Source organism: Stenella coeruleoalba (genome assembly GCF_951394435.1).
Source record: "Stenella coeruleoalba genome assembly, chromosome: 1".
In the NCBI taxonomy this organism is placed as follows: Eukaryota; Metazoa; Chordata; class Mammalia; order Artiodactyla; family Delphinidae; genus Stenella; species Stenella coeruleoalba.
In genome coordinates, this window is record NC_137169.1 from 173,043,506 (window position 1) to 173,055,947 (window position 12,442).

Below are 12,442 nucleotides of genomic sequence, written 5' to 3' on the forward strand. Positions count from 1 at the left end.
TTTTCTATTGAGGTATAGTTGATTTGCAATATTATATTAGTTTCGGGTGTACAACACAGTGACTCAAAATTTTGATAGATTATACTCCATTTATACCCTGGAGCATTCTTGTGGCTCCCAGGGGTCCCAGCAAAGCTCTTGTGAGTTAACCCTGCCATCAGAGGCTCTTCTTTCTGTGACTTGTCAGTTTCCTGAGACTAGGGTGATGATGCTATGGAATCTTAATGACAAGTAATCAAACGAAGGAAAGGTGGACAAAATGAGCTCTAGAGCTGAAAGATACACGGCTCCCATTTTAAGTGACTTAAAAAAATAAGCTTCCAAACAATAAACACCTAAGCTGCGAAAGTATAAGAAGGCAAGGTCTTAATTCCCAAACACTTCACCTGCAAAAATGAAATTCCATTACTCCTGACAAATCTTAGCCTAAACACAGTTATTTCTTTTTTTTTTTGCGGTACGCGGGCCTCTCACTGTCGTAGCCTCTCCCGTTGTGGAGCACAGGCTCCGGACACGCAGGCTCAGCGGCCATGGCTCACGGGCCCAGCCGTTCCGCGGCAGGTGGGATCCTCCCGGACTGGGGTACGAACCTGCGTCCCCTGCATCGGCAGGTGGACCCTCAACCACTGTGCCACAAGGGAAGCCCCACAGTTATTTCTTCATGATCATCATTACTACTTTTCAATTGCACCTCAGGGGAGTGGGGTAATCCTAATCCTCACAGCAGGACACACCCTGGCTAGTAGTTCATGGCTCACTTTTATTTAGTTATTTTTAAAAATAACAGTATAATAAGCACCCATGAAACCAAAACAAAAAACCAAAGCTGCGATTTTTATTTATTTATTTTTTAACATCTTTATTGGAGTATAATTGCTTTACAATGGTGTGTTAGTTTCTGCTTTATAACAAAGTGAATCAGCTATACATATACATATGTTCCCATATCTCCTCCCTCTTGCGTCTCCCTCCCACCCTCCCTATCCCACCCCTCTAGGTGGTCACAAAGCACCGAGCTGATCTCCCTGTGCTATGCGGCTGCTTCCCACTAGCTATCTATTTTACATTTGATAGTGTATATATGTCCATGCCACTCTAACTTTGTCCCAGCTTACCCTTCCCCCTCTCTGTGTTCTCAAGTCCATTCTCTAGTAGGTCTGCGTCTTTATTCCCGTCTTGCCCCTAGGTTCTTCATGACCTTTTGTTTTTAGATTCCATATATATGTGTTAGCATACGGTATTTGTTTTTCTCTTTCTGACTTACTTCACTCTGTATGACAGACTCTAGGTCCATCCACCTCACTGCAAATAACTCAATTCTGTTTCTTTTTATGGCTGAGTAATATTCCATTGTATATATGTGCCACATCTTCTTTATCCATTCATCTGTCGATGGACACTTAGGTTGCTTCCATGTCCTGGCTATTGTAAATAGAGCTGCAGTGAACATTGTGGTACATGACTCTTTTTGAATTATGGTTTTTTCAGGGTATATGTCCAGCAGTGGGTTTGCTGGGTCGTATGGTAATTCTATTTTAGGTTTTTTAAGGAACCTCCATACTGTTCTCCATAGTGGCTGTATTAATTTACATTCCCACCAACAGTGCAAGAGGGTTCCCTTTTCTCCACACCCTCTCCAGCATTTATTGTTTGTAGATTTTTTGATGATGGCCATTCTGACTGGTATGAGGTGATACCTCATTGTAGTTTTGATCTGCATTTCTCTAATGATTAGTGATGTTGAGCATCCTTTCATTTGTTTGTTGACAATCTGTATATCTTCTTTGGAGAAATGTCTGTTTAGGTCTTCTGCCCACTTTTGGATTGGGTTTTTTTTTTTTTTTTTTTTTGATATTGAGCTGCATGAGCTGCTTGTAAATTTTGGAGATTAATCCTTGGTCAGTTGCTTCATTTGAAAATATTTTCTCCCATTCTGAGGCTTGTCTTTTCGTCTTGTTTATGTTTTCCTTAGCTGTGCAAAAGCTTTGAAGTTTCATTAGGTCCCATTTGTTTATTTTTGTTTTTATTTCCATTTCTCTAGGAGGTGGGTCAAAAAGGATCTTGCTGTGATTTATGTCATAGAGTGTTCTGCCTATGTTTTCCTCTAAGAGTTTTATAGTGTCTGGCCTTACATTTAAGTCTTTAATCCATTTTGAGTTTATTTTTGTGGATGGTGTTAGGAGGTGTTCTAATTTCATTCTTTTACATGTAGCTATCCAGTTTTCCCAGCACCACTTATTGAAGAGGCTGTCTTTTCCCCATTGTAAATTCTTACCTCCTTTATCAAAAATAAGGTGACCATATGTGTGTTGGTTTATCTCTGGGCTTTCTATCCTGTTCCATTGATCTATATTTCTGTTTTTGTGCCAGTACCATACTGTCTTGATTACTGTAGCTTTGTAGTATAGTCTGAAGTCTGGGAGCCCGATTCCTCCAGCTCCGTTTATCTTTCTCAAGATTACTTTGGCTATTCGGGGTCTTTTCTGTTTCCATAGAAATTGTGAAATTATTTGTTCTAGTTCTGTGAAAAATGCCATTGGTAGTTTGATAGGGATCACACTGAATCTGTCGATTGCTTTGGGTAGTATAGTCATTTTCACAATGTTGATTCTTCCAATCGAAGAACATGGTATATCTCTCCATCTGTTTATATCATCTTTAATTTCTTTCATCAATGTCTTATAGTTTTCTGCATACAGGTCTTTTGTCTCCTTAGGTTTATTCTTAGGTATTTTATTCTTTTCGTTGCAATGGTAAATGGGAGTGTTTCCATAATTTCTCTTTCAGAGTTTTCATCATTAGTGTATAGGAATCCAAGAGATTTCTGTGCATTAATTTTGTATCCTACTACTTTACCAAATTCATTGATCAGCTCTAGTAGTTTTCTGGTAGCATCTTTAGGATTCTCTATGTATAGTATCATGTCATCTGTAAACTGTGACAGCTTTACTTCTTCTTTCCGATTTGGATTCCTTTTATTTCTTTTTCTTCTCTGATTGCTGTGGCTAAAACTTCCAAAACTATGTTGAATAACAGTGGTGAGTGTGGGCAACCTTGTCTTGTTCCTGATCTTAGAGGAAATGGTTTCAGTTTTTCACCATTGAGAACAATGTTGGCTGTAGGTTTGTCATATATGGCCTTTAATATGTTGAGATTAAGTTCTCTCTACAAAGCTGTGATCTTAACAAGAACCTAGAGGTTACTTACGTCCCACCCATGTGTGTTACTACCAACTCAAGGGAACCATCATGCCCTTGCTTTCCTTTTACATAGCTTTACTCTATCTCTCTATGTGCTTAAAAAGCAGATGATTTATTTTAGTTGTTTTTAACTTTATAGAGTGCATTATGCTCTGTGTAATGTTGCAGGACTTACTCTTTGTTCTAGTGCTATACTGCTAGGGTCCATCCAGCGTTGTGCATTGTTGCAGTGCATTCGTTTTAACTGCTAATATTCCACTGTGTGAATACAGTGTTGTTCATCTAGCCAATTTCCTGTCAAAGGGCATTTGGGTTTTTTCCTAATTGTTAAGGTGTTCTTACCAAGTGTCAGACACTGTGATAAGTACCGGGCATACGTTATTTCATTTAAGCCCCAGCCCTATAAGACAGGATTGTTCACCAACATTTTTCTTGGAGAAAACTGAAGCTCACAGACATAAGGTCACTGGCCTGAGATTACAAAGTCAGTAAGAATGTGCTCTACGTGGTGCATCAAATGAAGATGTGAGCATTATCTGCCTTCATTATTAATAAATCTGCCATTATCAGGTATGGGATTGTCCTTCCAGTCATGGGGAAAAAGCCTCATCTTATTTTATACAGCTGCATAATAAAGAATAATTTCCTGGAACCTATATTATGTCAACGAGTAGAAAAAGTAAAATCCTTCTCTTAGCCCTCCAGAAATATTTCTTAGTTGAATTCCAGAAACCCAATGATCTGACTCACAGTTTAAAATACACACACACACACACACACACACACACACACGAGCATTATGCTGTGTGAAGAACAGGGGATTTTCTTCATAATTTTAATGTAAACACATGAGCCAATTTAATCAACTTCTCTGAAAGCTTCAGCACATGTGTGTCTGCAAAGCATGCTATTTCAATGTGTCAAAGTTAAGTAAGTATTTGCTTTAAAGGGAAAAAGAAATTCTCAATAGAGTTTTTTTCTAGAAGCATTTAAAAGGAGCATATATCTAATGGCTTGGATGAAAAGATGATTTGGTAGTGTTATCAGGTATCTGCTATCCTCAGAGGCAGATAAAATTAGTGTAGATAAAAGTGATTACAAGTGAAGTGGATTAGGTAGGTTGTGATTATAGCATGACATTTACTTGAGGGTGAAAAAAACCAGTTGTCCCATTATACTGACACTGTAAATGATAAATGGATTTGAAAATGTGCAGTTTTCTTTGGAAGTAAAAAATTCAATCCCTGAGATCATTCACCACCCCTTGAAGAGTCCTAACCACCATATCACAGTAGCCATGGCTGCAGCAGTTCCAGACACTCAGCCAGGTTAAAGTGATTATGTTATTTTTGTCTCAACCTCCTGGGAAGAACCAAAGAACACAACTTTTTCCACTTATGATATTGATTTACATATATGTCATAGTTAAAATTATTTGGGGATGGTGGTGACTGTGTCAGATGTACTTGTGTGATCAGCGCCCTTAGGGAATTTGTTCATATTTAGGCAGAACAACACAAAAGAGGTTTGCAGCCTCTGGGATTACAGCTTCTTTGAAGAAAGGGCAGGTAGCTTCAAAGTCACACAAGTGCATTTTACCACCAAGGTAGACTCAGTTTTAGAACAATATATAAACTACTCATTATTCTCTTTAGCATTTTAATTTAGCATTTTAACTGTGAAATACTTAACACATAGAAAATGAAACATATAATGTTATTTGCACATTTTCAAATAATAATAATTAAAGGAACATGCATGTAAGCACCACTCAGATTAAGAGATAGAACCTCTGGTCCCATTGTCTTCTATCCAGCAGAAAGAACCACTATTCTGCATTTAATGCCTCTTCATTTCCTTGCTTGCCTTTATTGTTTTACCACGTACATATATATAATATATGGCTTAGCTCTGCCTGTTTTTGCACTTTATATGCATGAAACTGTACATAGCCAGGTACTTCCACTTACCTTACTGGTACAACCTTACATTTCATGAGATTCCTCTATCTTGATCTGGGTAGCTATTGGTCATGCATTTTCACTGATATGTAGCATTCCCATCATAAGAATATATCATAAGAATATACCACAGTTTTGTTATCCATTACATGTCTGATGGACATTTGGGTTTTATTTCCAAGAGCTTTGTTTTTGTTTTTTTTTGGCCATGTCACCGCCACGAGGCACGCAGCATCTTAGTTCCCTGACCAGGGATGGAACCCATGCCCTGTGCAGTGGAAGCGTGGAGTCTTAACCACTGACTGCCAGGAAAGTCCCATATCTTCAAGAGCTTTAAGAGCTCATGTAAACAGTGCTGCTATGGACATTTCAAAATATGCCTGCTGGCACACATGCACAAGAGTTTCTCTAGGGTATATACCTGAGAGTGGAGTTGTTTTCCAAAGTAATTGTACCAGTTTATACCCCTACATTCTGGTAAACATTTTAGTATCATTAGCCTTCTAAATTTTTGCCAATCTTGTGGTTTGAAATGGTATTTTTTCATATGCATTAGCTATTCATGTTTCCTCTTCAGTCAAGTGGTTGTTTACGTCTTTAGCCTGCTTTTCTATGAGTTCTGTCTTTTACTTATTGATTCATAGAATTACTTGATATATTCTGGAAACCCAAGTATTGTTAATTATATGTATTGTAAATATATTCCATCATTTTGTGGCCTTTTACTCTCCTATAGTATATTTTGATAAACAGAAATTCTTAATTTTAATGTACTCACAAAAATTAATCATTTTTCTTAAGATTTGCATCCTTTGTGACTTATTCAAAGTTTTTCCCTACCCCACGGTTATAAAGATATTCCCCTTCATTTTCTTCTAACTGATGTGAAGTGTCAGCTCTGTCATATATTGTGGGTCTGTTTTGGGTCTCTCTATTTTGTTCCATTAGACTAAATCACACTGTCTCAATTACTGAGGCTTTATCATAAGTCTTGGTTACATGGCAAGCAAAATGGAGCTCACTCTAAAAACATCTTTAGCTTTAAAAACAATATAGGAAAATAGGAACTAGAACTTACTTTGCTCTGGGTTGATGAACTAATCCCGGAATCTCTTTATTAGTTTTAAGTCTTACATTTGAACTGGCACTTTTTTCCTGAAACACATAAACGCACATGTAAAAGACAAGATGAGAATCAGCAATTAAACAAGAGCATAAATTTTCATCAACAAAACGTTAGATTTGTTTGGGAGCCTCTGAGGTTGGGGAGGACAAAAGTCCTTACAAAGATGTCACACAGTACAAGGAGAACTGCCGAATATTTGAACAGGGAACGTTGTCATGAAAAGAGGAATTAACTTTTATAAGAGCTATGTCTCCTTTTAGAAAATAACGTGTGAGTAATATTTGATTTTTAGGTGGAGTTACTGAAAACAGTAAGAGAATCAAAGAACAGAAGATTCTAGTGAAAAAGAACAGCGGTAGTTCAACCACAGCCATTGTTTGCTTGCCCAGGTTAAGTGACTTTGTGCATTTTATTTGTGAGAGACAACTGCAGTTACTGACACATAAAGTTTGCAGAAGGCCCTAGCAGTGACAGGGACAAGAACATGACTAAAAATAGCCAATATTTTCCATGTATAATGAATATTGAGATTGAATTTAATTAAATTAATGAAATCAATACTAGCCTGTATTCCAGAAATACTTCTTTGGCTTTTAGCCTGATCTGATTTCTTTTTTTTTTTTTTTTTTGATCTGATTTCTTATTCCCAGTAAACCAGCCGCATAGGAAAGAAATACTCTCAAATCTTAAAATACAAGTATATCAGTAAGCACACTATCTCAATACTACTACTGCTTTGTAACTTTACATTATCTTTAAAAAAATATTTAAGGTGTTCTAAAATTTGCTCTCTAAATATACCCCCGAAAATGAAAGGAAGGACTATTCTAAACCTACTTAACAGGTGACTATATACACTCAAGGAACCTGAGGTGTGGCAATAATTAAAGACCTGGGGTAGGTAGGGGTAAGGAATAAAAAGTCCTGTGGGCCGACCCACCATTCTCACCACAGGCAGAGTGATGTGGGATGGCACATAAACAGATGGTCCCCAAATGAGCTCTTTCAAGAGCTCATTATTCTTCCTAGGATAGCAGAAGCCACGTAAATCAGTGAAACTGCAACGACTTACATGCCTGGTTGTTTGCTATTTACCATCAAACATGAGCATATCTGTATAACGTCAGTCCTCCAAAATAGACGGTAATTTTGTTTGTGATCTTCCAGGAGAAGAAACAATCATTACAGTTCTTTTGCAGTCTAGCTTACCTTATTTACCTCACACTAAACTCGAGAATGTTTTCATGAACATTTAAAAAGTATAAAATATATACTGTTCCCTCTGCTGATGCAGTCAGTGAACAACAGATGAACCACCTTATTTTTTTACAAAGAAGGTGGGAGAACAATTAGAAAACTTTAATGCACTAAGTCCAGGAGGGCGGGACCCACATCCCTTCTTTACAACTGGGACAACAGTGCCTGGCTAGGGGCCTGGCACTCCATGGGAGTCACTCATCGAATACTGGTAGAACAAATAAATGATGTCAGCACATAATTAACTTTTCTAAACATAGATAAAAATAGCTCAGCTGTAGTCTCTCTGCAGGGCTGAAGATGTAGGTTCCCTCCAAATGAGTCATTTTTCTCCCTTAAACTTTATGTGTGCTTGGATTAAGCACTGAAAATGGATGTATTTGATGTGACAGAACCTTATACTTTTTCTCTATTCACGTAATTTGCTAAACTCTTTGAACTTAAATGATGCATCATAATTTTAAACATTGCTAAGGCAGGAAAGAGACTTCTAATTCTAAGAATGCAAAGACATATAATTATATTCTGTTTCTATTCAATTTATTAAACTGTACCCTTCATAACTATACTGTCTCACCAAATCTTCCTTAAAAACACATTGTGTGGTTGCTAAAAAAAGAAGGAACCGCCCCAAACAGAGACTCAATAGATGGGGAGGACACTTTAGGATATCTCAATAGATGGCAAGGACACTTTAGGACATCAGGCACAGACGTGCCCTTCCAGGAAGTGAGAGTACCCAAGGTGAGGCAGAGATGGGGGGTGAGGGCATGGGGGATGGGGAGGAAGCAGCTGGGGATTTCCTGGTTACAAATATATATATATATAATTACATAGAGATTTCTATCTATTTTGTACTTATAATGTATTTGTTTTTACAAATTACCACTCATCAAGATCAGTAACAACTCACCACGTTATTCTAACTGGCTGCATACATCAACTCATTTTAACGTTCACAAGTACATATATATTAATTTACCTTTATGCCCACATAGCTCTCTGAGATAGGTATCATTATTTTCCCCATTTTATAAATGAGGAAGCTGAGGCATGGAGAGGTGAAACACTTACTGGGATTCTACAAGTAATAAGTAATAGCGTTGGGATTTGAATCCATGCAGAATGGCCCCAGAGTTCATGCTATTAGCCACTAGGCCAGTAGTCCTCAAAGTTTTTAGTATCAAGACCTCTTACCTATATTCTGCAAATTTTGATACACTTCATTACACAATATGAAAAAAATCACATTTGTTAAAATCAGCATCAATCTCATGAGAAAAATCTTTCCTTTTTTTAATTTTAATTTTTATTTTTGGCTGCACTGCGCAGCATGCGGGATCTTAGTTCCCCAACCAGGGATCGAACCCGTGTCGCCTGCATTGGAAGTGCAGAGTCTTAACCACTGGACCGCCAGGGAAGTCCCTCATGAGAAAAGTCTTGACAAAAGGTCGAGCTCATAGTGGTGGATACAAGTTTTCCAAAATTCTAATTTTGGTTTAATATTCGAATTTTATGACCAGCAACAAACACTGACAATTGTTTTCTTTGGAGTAACGGGCTCTATTTGGTCATTCTTGAGAAACTGTTTGCCAAATACCCAAGTCTGAATATCCATAATTTGTCTGCCAGGCACTTTTTTTCTACAGTAGAGATGGTGTCCCACAAAAAAACAGCTGCAAGTTCAGCTTGCAACTCAATCAATTGCAGAAGTGCTTTTCCTTGAGATAAAGATCTTATTAAAAAATAAAAAGATATGCATCTAAGATCTAAGAGTTAAAAACTTCAATAATTTCTACTGCTTCATTAAGGGCATTCTTTTTTTTAAGAATCAATTTTATTTATTTATGGTTGCACTGGGTCTTCGTTGCTGCCCACGGGCTTTCTTTAGTTGTGGCGAGCGGGCTTCTCATTGCGGTGGCTTCTCTTGCTGCGGAGCACGGACTCTAGGGCATGTGGGCTTCAGCAGTTGTGGCTCGCAGGCTCTAGAGCGCAGGCTCAGTAGTTGTGGCGCATGGGCCTCAGTAGCTGTGGCTTGCGGGGTGTAGAGCACAAGCTCAGTAGTTGTGGCACATGGGCTTAGTTACTCCGTGGCATCTTCCTGGACCAGGGATTGAACCCGTGTCCCCTGCATTGGCAGGTGGATTCTTAACCCCTGCGCCACCAGGGAAGTCCCCATCAAGGGCATTCTTAAGTGAAAATAGAATATATTCTTCCACTATGCTTGGTGGTGGTGACTACTAATAACTACTATTAGTACTACTAATAATAGTACTACTATGACTACTAATAAGGTGTGGTGCCAATGCCTGGATTTGTGCTAAGGCACAGGCAGTTTTACCCACCATTGCTTTTGCACCATCACTACAAATGTCAACAGCTATTTGCCTTCAAAAAGGCAAATAGCTTCTTTATTATTAGGAAAATGACTTTGAAGACTCCCTGAGAATATCTCAAGAACCTCCAGGGGTCTGCAGGCCACACCTGAATTATATATAGTGCCTTTCTATTTCTTTTGCATAGAAAAGAACTTTCAATTATTTAATTGTGGTATACGCTTTAAGAAAAAATATTTAACTGCCTTATTGAGATAAAATCTATATTCCATACAATTCCCCCATTATAAATGTATGATTAAATGATTTTAGTAAATTTATAGAGCTGTGCAATTATCACCACAATCCAGTTTTAGAACAGTTAGATCAGCCCCCAAAGTTTCATCATACCCATTTGTTCTCATCTGTAGGCCCCGGCCACCACAGATCTGCTTTCTGTCTCTACAAATTTGCTTTGTCTAGATTCACATAAATGGAATCATACAATATATAGCCTTTTGCATCTGGCATTTTTCACTTAGCATAATGTTTTCGAGGTTCATCTATACTTCAGCATATTTCAGTGTTTCATTTATTTTAATTGCCAGATAATATTCCAATGTATGGATATACTGTATTTTGTTTATCCATGCATAACTTGATGAACATATGGACTGTTTCCAGTTTGTGGCTATTATGAATAATGCTGCTATGAACATTTGTATACAAGTCTTTGTGTGAACATACATTTTCATTTCTCTTGGGTAGACTCTAAGGAGTGGAACTGCTAGATTATATGATAAGTTTATATTTGACTATTTAAGATGTCACCAAACTGTTTTCCAAAGTGGCTGTGTCATTTTACATTCCCACCAGCAGTGCATGATGGTTGCAGTTTCTCTACCTCCCTGTCAACACTTGGTATTGTCTTTTCAATTACAGTCATTCAAGTGGGTGTCTCATTGTGGGCTTTATTTATTTTACAAATTTTATTTATTTGGATTTGTTCTTATACGTCTTTCTATCAGAACACCTAGTACCTTGCTACATGGGAGCACATATATGCTTACTGGCTCGCTGTATTTACATCAAGAAGTCAGTTTTATATTTGTTTACAAACACCAATTAACTTCTGCTTTGGGTTTGTTTGTTGGGGAAGGAGAAGTTTAAAGAGACCTGTCTTTAAAAAAAGAAACAACAGGGCTTCCCTGGTGGCGCAGTGGTTGGGAGTCCGCCTGCCGATGCAAGGGACACGGGTTCGTGCCCCGGGCCGGGAAGATCCCACATGCCGCGGAGCGGCTGGGCCCGTGAGCCATGGCCACTGAGCCTGCGCGTCCGGAGCCTGTGCTCCGCAACGGGAGAGGCCACGACAGTGAGAGGCCCGCGTACCGCAAAAAGAAAAAAAGAAAAAAAGAAACAACAAGCAAACAAACAAAACCAAGAAAGGCGAGAGGAAGGATGAGACTGATGGGAGTCTCAGATGGAGCAGATCCAACAGAGAGGGCTGAGAGCCATGCCACATTTGGGGTACTCCAGGAATAGAAACAGAGAACTAAATTGGGAGATGACGGAAGAGGTAACTAAGATATTATTTCCCTTGGCAAGAAAAAACTATTTTAATGGCATTTGACACTCATAAAATAAGTACTAAAATAAACTGGGACCAAGCGGGATTAAGATGAAGCCACTGAAAGGGCCCTCAGCAGGCAGTTTGTAGAGCTGTGTTTTTATGAACCATCAATATTGGTATCAGAATCATCTAGGATGCTTGTCAAAATACAGATTCCAAGGCCCTACACAATACCTCCTAAGTGTCAGATTCTGGGATTGCGCCCAGGAATCTGCATTTTAAACAAGAGTCCTAGGTGACTCTTAACTCAAAAAACTTTGAGGACTTTTATTTCAGAGAAAAGGTACCTTTGTACCTTAGAATTCTCCCTCTTGGCCTTCCACAGAGCAGTTTTCAAACTGAGCCCTGGGGTTCTGCAGAGCTGCCTCAGGGGTCAATAACAAGGTCTCTCAGAGCAGCAATCCCTTGAACTGTACATTCAGGGGCTTTCAACTGATGCTGGACAAAAACATCCATTTCTCAAAAATGTTTGCAAACTAATGCCAGGTAGTGACAGGTTTATTTAAACAGCAAATCAAACAACTTCTCCTTTGCTTGCAATTTTATTTCTTTATGAACAGAACACACTTGTCAGTGTCTAGAGTAAACTTATCATTCTCTTCTTAGCTTCTCTCATGTTGAAGACAGTCAAACCAAAATATATTTATTCTGCTGCTTCCAATCTCGGGGGGCATTTCCTAAAGGGAAAGTCAGAATTCCAAGAGAAACTGACAGCTTCTTTACAAAGTCCTCTTGAACTTCAGCTCCTTAATTCTGAAGGAAGCAACACAACGCATTCAGGGAGTTGAAGAAAGTACCCCACTCCCTGTTGGTGAAGGAAGGAGTTTCTTTCCTCCTATCACTTCTTTGCCTGTGTCGTCCCACTGAGTCTGGGTCCTGGGAGGTTCCCAGAGTTGGTCTGGGTTGGAAGTGTGAGGAGGAATTTCTTTTTCTTTTTTCTGGGCCCAACGGCA

The 12,442-nt window shown here is 38.6% G+C and overlaps 1 protein-coding gene across 2 annotated transcripts in view; it reads right to left on the reverse strand.

Moving 5' to 3' along the window:
• Positions 1-12,442, reverse strand: part of LOC307194867 (uncharacterized protein C1orf21) — a 225,083-nt gene that overhangs the window by 22,387 nt on the left and 190,254 nt on the right. For both annotated transcript variants that reach the window (XM_079938242.1, XM_079938243.1), the window contains exon 4: positions 6,240-6,316. In XM_079938242.1, the coding sequence (XP_079794368.1) occupies positions 6,240-6,316 (77 nt within the window). The remainder of the gene's footprint in view (positions 1-6,239; positions 6,317-12,442) is intronic.